A 15233-nucleotide genomic window follows, 5' to 3' on the forward strand; every position below is an offset into this window, starting at 1 on the left:
GACTTCTAATGGACTATATTGATCAAGTACATATAATAAACAACTATGCTTTACCAACTAGTTTCACCAACTAAGGTTGTCAGCATCTTCAGGGTATACATAACTGATGTAAGGCGCTAAAAAGTAAAAAACTGTTACAAACTATAATCAACCGATTCAAATTATATTAGACAAACGAAACTGCATGTACAAAACATGCATTGAGCATGCATGATCTCACTTGTTATTTAGGAACTTCTATGGTTGGCACTGTAATTCAGTTCTGGCGAGTTAAGAGAATTACAGTGCCAACCATAGAACGTTCCTAAATAACAAGTGAGATCATGTACGCTCAACACATGTACCCTGAAGATGCCAACAGCCTTAGTTGGTGAAACTAGTTGGTAAAGCATAGTTGTTTATTATATGCACTTGATCAATATAGTCCCATTAAAAGTCTTTTTATAACTGTTATGGTCAAGAAAATTAACATTTTTTTAAAAAGAATTCTTAGTTTTGGATGTTTTAGTAATATTACAACAGTCTTTATATACATTTAAAATTTTCCATTTAAGAATAAAATCTATTTCGAGTTATAGCATGGATAGTTGTTTAGCAATAAATTATATATACAACTATTTAAAAGTAGAATAATATAAAATAGGTTTTCTTTAATAAACTCATGTCTTTTATACCTGTTCAAGAAATCCATGTCTCTCTGGTTTTTGTCGTGCACATGAAGTGTAAACTGTCTTTTCTTCTCCTGTAGTCCTAAATGAACTGTTGAGTCATTCATGGCTGGTAGGTGATACTCTTTGCTAGCCTCCTCCTCCAGTCGTCTTGGCCTCTTGTTCTTGATGTCAGATGAGAAAGGGAGGAATTTGTTGATGTTATTAGTCCATTTTAATCGAGGTTGGCCCCTAACCCTTGATCCCGGAATGATTCCTTCTAGTGCTTGCTTTGGAATGCCATTAGTCCTCTCCACATTCCGAACCATTTCATCTGTCTTCTTCTGATGACTGTAGAATATTTTCCCTGTGTAAAATGTCTAGTATTTCATAAATGAAGAAACCTAATTAGTTAATTGAATAACTTATTAAAGCCATGTGTATTTAATTTTAATGTGTATATATATATATAAGGAATAATTATAAGTTTCTATGTCTGAAGGGAACACTGTAGTTTGCTATACATCTAATTAAACATTTTTTTTTTATTAATTATTATCAGTTTCTGCTTGAGTTACGCAGATTGTCATATATGCAGTACGTAGCATAGGTTATACATGTGATGACTAATTTTAAGGAAAAGAAAAACTTATGAAGAAATTCATGGTTCATTTTTAATTATTACTATCTTCATTAATCAAGTAATATAGGGGCATCCTCAAAGGTTATTTTTTGAATTTGCTACTGCACTTTTTGATGGTCCTCGGAGCCAGTGCTGAACATAAAATCTGGCATGTGCATCAGAATATTGTCTCTTGACGAACTTGCATTTTTTCAACTCAGTCTTCCAGTGTAACTGAAGTGATGAGATTTATACTTATTTCTTTGATTTTTGATATTAAAAAAAAATCATTCTTAATTCTGAGTTTGACTGCTTGTTTCTAGAATTCAAATAAAGTGAATATTTTATTGTTATTTGCAGGAACATGAACAAAGATTTCACCACTGGTTACAAGCTATCGCAGTTTCAACTGTTTGGAATTTTATTGCTGTTCTTTTCCGATCTATTGCAAATGTAGGTATTGATTTTTTGCTGTCTGTATGATCAGTAGTTGTGTGATTTATGTTTTTATTTTCAATTAATTTGAAGTTCATTCTGTAAAAGTGCATACGCTAAAGTCCATTTAATTCCATAGTTAAAAATAATGACTAAACCAAAAAAAAAAAAAAAACTTCTATATCAGAAATCTTGTTTTGTTTATATTTCTACTTATGTATTTTATGTTTAAAACAAAAGTGATGTTTTCATTGTCCAGTGTGAGACCACCATTAGAGATCATTACCTTATTAGATACCTGAATTTGCTGACAAAAAAAAAGTTTTTAGTCTCTGAAGCCAAGGATTCGATCTTTAAAAAAAAAAAAAAAAAAAAAAAACTTGCAGTATAAGGAATACTGCAGCCCTGGGCACTCTGCTCTGCAGTTTTCCTTTGATCTAAAGACTTTCACAGACATCCATGCCATAGTGGGATTTGAGGAGAGAGATGTTGAAAGTTTATTTTTCACTTGGTTAGACTATAATAAATTTCGTTTAATCCTTTATCCAAGTGTGAGCAAACAAAGTTTGCACCTGAAAGTATCTTCAGGACTGGGGTAAGGTGGTGCAACTCGTTGCAAAGGTGGAGCAAGCTAACATCACTCTTATCTCAGTATCTCCCATAATGCAAAACACATCTCCTTGGGGATATGTATAATGTTATGCATTAAGGGAAGGGCCACTACCCAGACTAGTTTCGACCTTTATTGAGGTCTCTTCAGTGGGAGCCAGGCCCAAGTGGAGATACCAGGCTGAAGCATTAGCAAGGTCATCTCTACCTATAGGCAACTCCTATAGGTAGCGATAGATAGCAAAGTCATCTCTTCCTATAGGCCATTCCTATAAGTAGAGATGACCTTGCTAATGCTTCTGCCTGGTATCTCCACTTGGGCCTGGCTCCCACTGAAGAGACCTCAATAAAGGTCGAAACTAGTCTGGGTAGTGGCCCCTCCCTTAATGCATAACATTATACATATCCACAAGGAGATGTGTTTTGCATTATGGGAGATACTGAGATAGGAGTGATGTTAGCTTGCTCCACCTTTGTAAACGAGTTGCCTGGTGTTGTACCACCTTACCCCAGTCCTGAAGATACTTTCAGGCACAAACTTTGTTTGCTCACACTTGGATAAAGGATTAAACTAAATTTATTATGAGGAGAGAGACATGTTAGTAAATAATGTTATCTGTTCAGCTGCTTAGAACATTAGTACCCTATACTGCACAAGGTGACTACTTTGTTAGAGATGTCCACCACATAACATATAGGACAGTGGAGCCTTGATATGTTTGGCAGAATGCCTTCACAAAGCGACTGATGATAGTTTTTTAATTTCAGATTGAAATGTATGGCAGTGTATTAAATAAATAATACCTTTACTTTGTATCTTTCTGTATATATTGTATACAACTATGGTACAAGTTTCTCTTAAAACTAGAAGGCGAAGTGTTGGAACAGTTTTATGAGGACATATAAACTGTAATCTCTAGTGCTAAGTCAGATGATATTATAATAATGGACGACCTAAATGCAAAAGTGGATTCAGAAATAATCTCATTCTGCATGGGTAATCAAGGGCTTGGAATTAGAAATTAAACAGGTGAAAGATCCAGTTCTGTGAAACCAGTGACTTAATAATTACAAACACATTATCTAAACATTGTCCCAGAAGACTGTATATGTGGAAAAGCCATGGGGATATCTATAGAAACCAAATTGACTATATAATAATAAGCAAAAGATTCCGAAATGCAATAACACAAACAAAAACATATCCTGGAGCAGACATAGGATCTGACCACAACCAGGTGATTGTAAAAATCAAAATAAAACTTCAGATACCAAACCAACCATTCATAAGAGAAACTTATAATAGAAAACCAATTGATGAAATTAACATGAACTAGCAAACATTAAAAAAAAAAAAACCATCAATGTATCAGCCAAAAATACATTTCCACAATTAAAAAGGAAAAATAATAAACCTTGAATAAATGAAAAAATCTTAAAGTTGATGGGACAAAGAAAAAAGTTATATTATTATATTATATAGTTATTATATTATTAGGGCTACTCTCCATTGTAATGGAATGTTAGATGTTGCTAGAGCTGTATTACATGTATTGTAAAGTGCTTTATTTTTAAGTTTTAAGTTTTGTAGATCTGGAAAAGGCATATGACAAGGTGCCAAGAGAGAAGCTATTCAAAACGCTACACAGTGGTCAGCATTCATAGTGAAGAATTTATGGAGACTAAAACACACATACTGGAGTAATTACTTTATTTATAATTAAGAAAATAACACTCTACATTTCGACCTTTGCATTAAGGTCATCATCAGGAAAACATATATATAGGACACAAGCTACATGACATTACACAAAAGTAAGATAAATCTAAATGCTTTGTTAATTGTTTACCCTAGCCTGACCTCTGATAATAAATAAATAAAATGAAATGAAAATATTATTAGATAAAATGTGTACAAAAATGAAAATTAATTCACAAGCGAAAGTAAACTTTTTATGCATATCAGTGTAATAATATATTATTATTATTATTATGGACAACTCCAAGAAGACATTAGACTCATCAAGGGAGACCCTAAACATCATGTAAAGAACAACTATTCAGCATCTATCATACTTTGCCTTGAACTCATTCACAGTCATGGCACCCACAACAGACTCTGGCAGCTTATTGCATTCATTCACCACTCTCCAAGTAAAAAAACCTAGCTCTAACACTCTTGCTAACCACACTCTTGCCCAGTTTCCATGGATGGCCCCTAGTCCTCCCACCGCCAGTCCTGTTCTGAAAAATATCCTCTGAATTAATCTTATAGAAACTCTTCAGTAATTTGAATGTCTTAATCATATCATCCCTTTTCCTACTTGTTCTCATAAGGTTCATTCCATAGACTTGCTATCATCTTGGTCACTCGCCTCTGTATCCTTTCCACCTCCTTTCCCATCAAGAAAAAACCCTGGTACCCAGATCTGGGCATAGTAGTGAAGATGGGGTCTTATCAAGGCTCGATACAGAGGAACAATAACTTGCTTGTCTCTGCTCGTCAAAGTATTCTTCAGTAACCAAGTGATTTGATGAGTTGATTTAGCCACTTTTGCAATGTGCTCCCTAAACTTCAACTCCTTATCCACCGACACTCCCAAATCCCTGGCCTCATTAATCTCCTGGAGTACAGTTCCACCAACGTGGTATTGTTGGAATGTCCTACCTAACTGACTCATTTTTTGTTGGTTTGTTAATCTTATCTTTACCTCTTTAAATTTTGTTTTACTTCGTTAGTTGTTGATTGATGCTCATCAGAATATAAAGAATGTATTATACTGCACCACCCTATATTCAGATTAGTCTATATGATATAAAGGAGTCAATCATCAACTATACTTATATTATCGCTTTATCTACAGGCCGAGGTTATTAATAGCATTTAAGGCTTCCGCAAAGGTCCGATTAATTTTATGAGTGGTGCAATGAAAGAAAATCAGGCAAACACTAAGTTTAATTCAACAAAAGAAATCATTTAATGTGGAATAGCACAACATATACATTCAATTATAACTATCTGTAAAAGGTTATCCAATTAAAAAATTACCAAAATTCACATTCATATGTTAATAACTTCTCGGTTAGGTTTGAGGATCATGACTAATGTTAACATTTCTTAATTCTTAAAGCATCAGTATTTCTTTCACTTAGTTTCTCTCTCTCTCTATCCAATTGGATGAATCATAGCTTAAATATATTAGCTCAGTTTAAGGTATTCAGAATAATTACAATCCATTAACTGTCAAACATTCATTTTTCAGTTCTTAATGCTCAGTTAATCAAGTTGAGAGCAATTCTCAAAAGTTTATCCTTCCAAATGTTACAATAATTAATCTTATGACAGGCTACACTATATTCTTTCTCAGTCAGCTAACACTTAATAGAACAACATAACACTTTTATTGTCTCGAGGGGAAAGTACTTCAGTACATCTAACATCCGAACATTGATTGACATAACACCACAGCTAAGGTCAAAATATATCCAATGGATTTAACTGATATTGCTTCACAAGTTATAGAAAGGACAACTCTTACCGGGTTACCACTTCTACACATCGAATTTGCATAGGCACATTTGAAATTCTTGTTGACTTTTAATTTATGGCAACACAATTCAAAAGAAATCTTCCACTATAATAATTGAATTATAGACACAGAAATACAGAAGTCTTGATGTACTTGGTTTAAGTTATCTACTAATTCCATATTTTCTTCTATGTATTAACTTCAGTTCTGTAATATTATTCCTCTAATCATTTAGAATTTATCGTAGTATCAGAACTCCCATAGAAGTAATTCAGAATGCCTATTAATTTCTTGTCCTTTCCTCATTGATTTTTGGCATATATCAACTCCCCTTCTGCCACTCACTACCTATCTCTATGTTGTCTCCAGGACTTCTCCTTACTTTTTACTTTTGTTTTCCAATCAACTATGTTCTCTTTTTCCTGCCAAAATCCGGTTCTAACCAGTTCAGCTTATATCCTGACTTTTCTCATCATACACAGTAGGTCACGCTCTCCGCACGAGCTAACTAAAAATAAACTCCATTTCTCATTACTAGCCAATCAAATCCCATCAGTAGAATTCCATAAATTTACTTTCACTTACAGAGATAATAAAAAAAAAATTTTTTAAATATATCGCAGTTCATATAAAGTACATTTAAATTTATACACACAGTTTCTTATAGTAAATTTTACAGAATAAAGTAATTAAAATGAATGACATTTTTATATAGTCTTTTTATTACTATTACATATCCTAAGATTATGTAATTAATTAATAACAAACAAAACTCAAAACATTTATATGAATAACATATTACAAGCAAGAGACTAACAACAAATAATATTTACTTGCTTATGACGTGGTGGATTATGTTAAATATGAATGAAGTATTATAATATATAGAATATCTTCATTCACAATTTAACAGTATACTGCTGCTAATCTTTTCACCCCAAAATGCATAACCTTACACTTTGCAACATTAAATTGACATCTATTCTCCTTAGCCCAGTCTTCCAATCTATCCACATCATGTGCATTCACTATTGCTCTACCCAACTTTGCATCATCAGCAAACAAATGAACAGTTCCTCTCAGATCCTTTCTTACATCGTTAATGAACAAATTAAATATTAGTGGTCCAAGAACAGAACCCTGTGGCACCACTAGTCACAGACCATCTTTTGGACTCTACTCCTGAATAAACTACTCTCTGATATCTCTCCATCAACCACCTCCTATCCATCTCACCAACCTTATATCCAACCCCATATGCTGCAGTTTACTGATTAGAATTCCATGTGGTATCATGTCAAAGGCCTTAGCAAGGTCCAGCAGTATCACTGTAAACTCATTACCCTTATCCGGTTCAGCCATCAAAAAAAAAAAAAAAAAAAAAAATCCGCTAACGCCTTTTTATTCCCGTATACAGGGAGTAGGCGAGGATATCTCTCCATCAACCACCTCCTATCCATCTCACCAACCTTATATCCAACCCCATATGCTGCAGTTTACTGATTAGAATTCCATGTGGTATCATGTCAAAGGCCTTAGCAAGGTCCAGCAGTATCACTGTAAACTCATTACCCTTATCCGGTTCAGCCATCAAAAAAAAAAAAAAAAAAAAAATCAGCTAACGCCTTTTTATTCCCGTATACAGGGAGTAGGCGAGGCCATTTAGCCCTATCTAACTTTTGGAGACTGAGTGGGCAGTTCAATCTCCACTGGTACCAATCAGAGATAGATGGCCCAAAGCTATCACTAATTAAGCAGTACACAGTGAAGAGAGACGGCTCAAATGTGCCGCCATCTCATGGTCCCTAACCCTAACACAACATATTTAATGTCTGAAGTAATGTGGGTTCTACAGTCGATTTTCTTGAATTTACGGGACAAAAAACCTGAGTTTCCGGGAGGAAAAACCCACTTGCCCGTGCCAGAGATCGGCTAACTCGGGAACCGGTCGAAAAAAAGGCTTAGAAAAATTTCCTCTAGTCAGCGACTAGACTCGAAACCAAGTCTTCCTTCGTACGGCCAAGCGTCGTGGTGTGCAAACGCCACATCCATTGAGCTACGCAGGCTCGTTCAGCCATCACTGTGTTATAAAACATGACAAGTTACTGAGGCATGATTTACCCTTCACAAAACCATGCTGTCCCCCATACAGTATCCAATTTCATCTATCCATTCCTGTATTTTTCTCTTGATTACTTTCTCCAAAACCTTGACAACGACTCCTGATATGCTGATCGGTCGGTAATTTGCAACAGCAGTCTTGGAACCCCCTTTATGCAGTGGAACTATTTTCCCCTCTTTCCACCTCCTCGGGACTAACCCAGACTCTAGACTCAAATTAAACAAAATGGTCATGGGCACTGACAATTCTTTAGCCGCTTCATGTAAGACCCGAGCTGGTATACCATCCAATCCCACAGATGTATTCACATTAAGGTTTTATAATGTACTATTCACCTCAATTCCAGTATAAGCTATTGGTTCCTTCATTCCTGTAATATCACCACCTGTATGATATACTCTTGCAAAGTGCTTTCTCAGTAATATACAGATGATAAAAAAGTTTTATAGTAAAACTACATTAAACCATTTCTATAGTCCTCTCATATTAAGGTTTTCTTCGGTTTGGTGTTGTTTTGGATTGAAGATGGGTCCTCCAGATGCTTAGAATTATTAAATTGTCATTCTTGTGTAGGTTTTCTTTCAAACCAAGTTTTGGTGAAGTGTAGGGACTTGGTGCCTTTCCACTTGATTCTGTGACATGTTTTATCATAGTGAAGGAATTTAATGTGCTGTTTGTCTTTTCTTATAGGGATGGCATGCCCTGTTTCATCTATATAGAGTAGGTTGCAGGTGCACTGAATTTTGTAAACACCTGGGTGGGCAAGGTATGAAAGAGAATCATTGGATGAGCTGTGTAAATTTCTTAATTTTGCAAGAGGTTTGAAGGTTGCCTTAATATGGTACGAGGGACGTCCAGAAAGCAAGTTCCGATCGGCTGTCAGAGAAACAAAAAATATATTTACAAAAAAAACTTTATTGGAAATTAAAGTAGACATATTTCACTACTTTTCTACATAATTTCTGCCATTTGTTCAGGCACTTGTCACAACAGGGCACCAAGAGTTGTATACCTTCGTCGTAGAAGGTGAACACCTGTGATGCAAAGCACGCATACACACCATTGCAATCGCAGTACTGCATTGAAAATATTTAAAAACGGAACTTTCTTTCTGGACGTCCCTCGTATTTATGTAGTTCTATCTATTTTTTCTGATCTGCCCCCTAATGTATGGTATTTTTGTGGAGGATTGTGAATTTTTTTTTATTGTATCCAATTTTTTGGCTAATAATTTCATATTCTTTGTTCACTGTCTTCTCATTGGAGTGAATTGTAAGTACAGTATGTTTGAGGGTGCTGATGACCCTTAGTTTTTGTGTTGGATGGTGGTATGAATTTTTATGTATGTATTGCCTGTATGTGTAGGTTTCTCTGGGTATGGCATCCAGATTGTCTGTTGCTTTCTTGTTGTTTCACTCTTTGGAACTTTGCTATTAGAGTTTCTTTTTTACATAACATATGCTGTGCAGAATTGTCTGTGATCCTCCAGAATATCCCAAATATTGGGATTTATATAACTCGATAGCTCTAATTTTAGTTGTAGAACGTTGTTTTGGATAATTGCTAGGTTTCTGCAAGCTTCATAGATTTGTTCTCTCAACATAGCTTTTTCCATACAGGCATAAATACAGAGCACTTACAAGTAAACTTCCTTGTAAGCTTAATGCAGTTAGGTATCAAATTGTTCACAACTATGAGATGGCAGCATTTGTTTGCCTCTCTTCACTGGATGCCATTTATAATTAATGATGATCTTGGGCCAGCTGTCTCTGATTAGGTAATGCTTTAGTTTAACTGCCTCTCAGATTCCAAAAGTTAGATAAGGCTAAAATGTCCTCACTTACTCTCTATAGAAAAGAAGGCATTAGTGGATTTTTTTTTTTTAAATAGCTGCTTCTTCCCCTTCAGATGTTAGGCCTAGTGACCTGTTACGGGGCTATCATTAGCGTTTCAAAGCCGTACCCATCCCGAGGATAAAGTGGCTAGCCCTATGCCTCCCAGTGTGTTCTATGTCTGTAGATGTGTGTATTCACGGCACCAGTTTGTCTGCTTGCGGGAGGAAAAACCCCAGATAAACTGGGGAGAAAATCCCTGCAGTCCACACCCAAGACTGGCTAACTTGGCTATGTCTGAGAAAGATCCTTAAGCTCCTCACATCGGCTACAGGAATCGAACCCAGGACACTCCTTTCCCAGGCATATGGTTGCGAAGCGCATAGCTACTCGGCTAACCGCACGGACATTTTAAAAAAGCGCGAGAGTTATGTTGATCATGGGAGTGATTTATTATTGCAGATATTTTAAACCATATTGAGGATATCTGAAAATTAAAAAAGAAGTTGTATTCAATGTTGCTGTTCAAACTATAAACAAAATGTCATTTTGGAAATGAACTTTTCTTATACACTAAATTTACTTTCCCTGCCAATTTGTTGTGGGGGGGGGGGTTGTTCAGTTGCTGTCTGTGGGGATTGCTTAGAAATAAGTTTTTATCACTGTTTATTGATATGTGATGTATGCTAAAACATTTACAAATATATATATTTCCCCTTTACTGATGTATAACCTATTAAATGTTTCCTTATTTTTTAGGATCTCTATTTTGAATATCATCAAGCCATGCTTATCTTATGGGTCATCTTTATTGCTGTCAATGTAAGTTTTGATTTTCTTAATAAAATTTTGTTGATTATTTTATTGGCTTAACCCCCCCCCCCACTGTTTTTCTCTCTCGCACACACCACAATTCTTAGTTCAATCATCATCATCATCATCAAATTCCTGCCATGTACCCTCAAGGGGTGTACAGGATATGACAGTACTACATGAAAAAAATTACATCATTACTAAGTTCAATATATCCAAAAAATATTTATTTCAGCAGTTAAAAAATAGAAACTGATTTTGAATTTGGCTCCAAATATTCCTATAAAATAATTTTTCTACTTCATTTTTGTTTAAAGGTGTTCTTTGGAATAGTAGTATACTCAAATTATCAGGAACTGCGAGACATTACTCGCCTTGAAGACATGGCAAAGTTGAAGGTGAGGAAATAAAAATTATCTAAAGTATTTTTTATTAATATGTATTTTATCCATTTTTAATGTAGAGACCAAATTTGGTTAGAAATTTAATCTTTCATCAGGGATGAATGATGTTCATAGAATGAAAAACACTGGTGTAAATTAAAGAAAATCATATAAATTAGCTGATGGTAAAGCTCATAGAACCATATTAAAAATTAACATATTCATAATTGATGGTATAATATTGAAGATATTAACATGAAAGGTGTTTGAAGAAAAACAGAACAGTCTGAGAAAGACTAAAATATAGGTAGATTGATACATCTAAAACTGTTTTACATTACAAAAGACATGAATATGAACTAATGCTAGAACGGTATTTAAAGAAATTTTTTTGATACATACGCTAGCAATAAAGACTTAATTATTTGTATAGAATTCTCAGATGTAGCTTGTGTGTGTGTGTGTGTGTATATACACAGTCGGGTCTCATTTTATGCAGTAGATACGTTCCACAGAAAACTGCATATAAAAACTCATGTAAAAAAGACTTAACTTATGTTGAAAAATTAGGGATACATTCCAGAATTTTCTAAAACTGCATAAAACCGAAGTAATGAATTAAAATAAACCTAAAATCATATAAAAAAGTTTATGAAAATTCAGGAAAATAAGAATGCTAAAGTTTGTTTTAAAGCTTTATTCATTTAATTTTATTGGAAAGTGACAATTTTTTTTTACATTTTTTCATCAGAATTATCGTCGCTGTTAACATTTGCGAACTGGTGCAAAAATCACTTTCATCACCAGAAGAGATAGTCAGCGCATCAGATCCGTATGATAAAGGCAATGGTTCTTCATAAACAGAATTAGCTTCACCCTAATTCTGTGCCAATTTTTTTCTTCTGATGATGTAATCAGTGATTAAACTTTGCGATGATGATTTTACTAATTTTTTATACAGCTCGCGATATCTAGACATACAGTTCTTCAGCTCACATTGGAATTTAAAGGCTTGTTCAGAATTTGTGTCATTAAAATGATTTCCCAATTTATTGCACAGTTCAAGACCTTGAGTTATATTAGCAGTGAGGGTTTTTTTCTTCCACTTCACTATTGTTTTCTGGATCTTCCACAATATCTAAAGTTAAGTGATATCCAATAATATCATCATCACTTAAGGCATTGTGCACAAGCAATTCATCTACATAATTCTGGCTAAATGTATCAAAACTTCACCAATTTCATGTGCCAAATTTCAGCTGATAATGTAGCTGTTTGAATGGTCGCACTGTTTGCAACACAAGACCACAAATAAGACCACACTTTAAATGACTGCTTTCCAGCAGTCATTTAAAGTTTGTGGTCTTATTTCTTCAATAGCAAGATGCAACATGATTTAAACAGTCCAAAATAGAAAATTTTTTCCAAACATCAGTTACTGTTAATGATTCATTTTCTAGTTTATCCAATATAAATTGAAAAGTGTGCTTAACGTAATATTTTTTAAAAGTAGCAATTATGTCTTGATCTAATGGCTGAATAATGCTTGTTGTATTGGGTGGAAAAAACACTAACCTGCACGTTTGGATGTTCTAAATGCGGATGACTTGGTGCATTTCAACAATTAATAAAACTTTAAAATCAAGAGCTTTTTGCTTCATATATATGTTTCCACTTCTAGTACAAAGCAATTATTGAAGCATTCAGTAAATACAGCCATTGTTACTTCAGTAAATACAGGCCTTTGTATTAGACATCCAATATACCGGCAGCTGTTTTAGATCTTTGCCTTTTAGTGCCACGTGGTCTTAGAGATTGATTTTCTAGGAGGGATTTCAACATCCGATCCCCTGATGCATTGCTACAAAGTAACAACAGTACTCGATCTTTGCTTGCTTTAAATCCACTTATTTTTTTCTCAGACTTTGCAACGTAAGTTCAGCTAGGCATTTTCTTCCAAAATAATCCTGTTTCGTTAGCGTTAAACACTTGATCGGGACTATATCTACCATCTTCAATAATTTAGGCTAATTTCTCTTGAAAATTTTTGGCTGCTGCTTCATCCTACTGCAACCTTGCCTGCATCTTCACGTTATGAAGTGCATTCCTTTTTAAAAACCCAGTTAGCCATCCTTTGCTAGCTGAAAATACTTTATCAGCCTGGGAAACAGAAGTAGATGGCTCAAATTGCTTCATCTGTTCATAAAACCGAAAAGCTTTTTGTTTAATTAAATAACCACTTATAGGAATTCTTCTTTGAGTTGATTCTTCAATCCAAATTACGAGCATTCGTTACGTTTTTTTTAATAAAGGATCTCTTGAGTACGATGATTATTTGGCACTTAGTTTTGTGCCAGAAATGACAGATTTTCTTATTGCGACTTCATTCTTTTTAATTGCTCTTATAGTAGATTTGCCTAAATTAAAATGTTTACCAATCATCATAGATCCCTCTTGCTAAGCGATCTAAAATTGCAATTTTCATTTTCAAAGAAAAGCAATTTCTTTGGTGTTTTTATTTCTCCATTGGGCCATATTAAATCTTTAAAATAAAAATTAGCAAAATTTAGACTTACGATAATGAAAAGACAAACACTTACTCACATGCAAAATTAAACATCATGGACACTCGCTGCTTACACATTATTCATGTTATGCCAGAATGTGCTGCAATACGCTGTTCATTATGTACAATGGGGAAATCCCGAATTTGCATGAAATATGCACCGCATAAAAATAGACCTGTGTGTGTACTAGGGGGCTCTGACACCTATGCCCCCCCCCCCCCCCCCGAGTTCCGGACTGGCAGACCGGTTCTCCTTGAATTCTGATGACTCAAAAAGGGGGGGGGGTTTCCTCCTCCCCCTGGCGCCTATGTTGTCCAATCCCCCCCCGAATGAAGTCTTGAATGAAGCTGCATGATAATTTTTGAAATTAATTTAAATAATGAAATTTAACTACTTAAATTTTCTGCATTTAAGCATTTTAGCTTAAATGCAAATGGGAAGCCTGTATATATGCTCATTGACTGTCTGCATATCATATTCCATCTCTAGATTTTTTTCTAGGCTTAGTTGTTTTTACAACTTTAGCCTTAAGTCATCAAGTTTTTCTTGTTCCAATAACATTTGGTAAGTAGAATGTGAAATTTAGCATTCATACTCTTCATACTATAACTGCTTATAATCAAATACTGATATTCATGTCTAAGTATAGTGTAGTGTTTATGGAAGTAGAAAAGGACTGAATTTTCTTTGAATCACTTTTTATAAATAATTCATCAGCATCACATATTTTGTAGGTCTCTTTGCTATGCTTGTCCACAAATGTGGACTACAGGTACAGCAAAGAGTCCCACAAATCAGTGTTTGTAACAAAGTTATTTAGTCATCAAAAAGATGTTTTCTTAAATATCAAGGTGAATTTAAAATGATACTGAGCGTTCTCATCACTGTCAGCGTTCGCTGGGAGATTTGCCATGATAGGAGAGATGTGGACATTTTCCATCTGCCTGAATGACAGGTCATTGCACTGACCTGTTGGTGCAGTTTGGTGAAGCACTTTTTAAAAATCATTACATTTATGTGAAGGCCATCATCTCTTTTGCAGATTTCTTTAAAAATTCCAACAATGATTTGAAGTTTCAGGACAAGAGAAGACATTGCAGTCAGTACTCTACAGTTTAAGCGATGTTTTAGGTTTTTGTTTTAAGTTGAGTCTTTAAGGTTAAAACATTCCCCTCCATCCAGTAGGCTATTGCTATTCTTGGTGGAAGTTTTTCATCAATAAGGCGAAGAGTAGTTACAGTGAAAATGGTACAGATCAGCAGTACTGAAATACAGCCTTCCTATCTGTTTGACTGTGAATGAATCTCCTGAATTGTTGTTACTGATTACACTTGCTAACATGTCATGTGTCTTAGATGGAATCTTTAATATGAATTTTGTTTTAATAGAAATTTGCAGTTTCCCACTTTACATTGAATTAAAGGCTGTTCAGTCAGCTCATAAAAATATCAGCTAAAGCTTTTTATTCCCATATAGGTAGTAAGCGAGGCTGTTTTAGCCCTATCTAACTTTTAGAGACTGAGGGGGAAGTTCAATCTCTGCCAGTGAAGAGAGGTAGCTGAGAAGTGCTGCCATCTCATTGTCCCTAATCCTAACACTATGTTTATTGTCTGAAAATAGTGTTGGTTTTACAGTCTATTTTCTTAAATCAACGTGACAAAAAAACAGTTTCT

At 34.7% G+C, this 15233-nt stretch overlaps 1 protein-coding gene across 1 annotated transcript in view; it reads left to right on the plus strand.

Moving 5' to 3' along the window:
- Positions 1 to 15233, plus strand: part of LOC150109152 (uncharacterized) — a 36295-nt gene that overhangs the window by 10145 nt on the left and 10917 nt on the right. Inside the window, exons 2-4 of the mRNA XM_090411763.1 lie at positions 1630 to 1722; positions 10557 to 10619; positions 10928 to 11008. Coding sequence (XP_090267889.1) covers positions 1630 to 1722; positions 10557 to 10619; positions 10928 to 11008 — 237 coding nt within the window. The remainder of the gene's footprint in view (positions 1 to 1629; positions 1723 to 10556; positions 10620 to 10927; positions 11009 to 15233) is intronic.

Source organism: Typopeltis vanoorti, chromosome 2 (genome assembly GCF_054136105.1).
Source record: "Typopeltis vanoorti isolate ZY-2024b chromosome 2, IOZ_Tvanoo_1.0, whole genome shotgun sequence".
Lineage (NCBI taxonomy): Eukaryota > Metazoa > Arthropoda > Arachnida > Uropygi > Thelyphonidae > Typopeltis > Typopeltis vanoorti.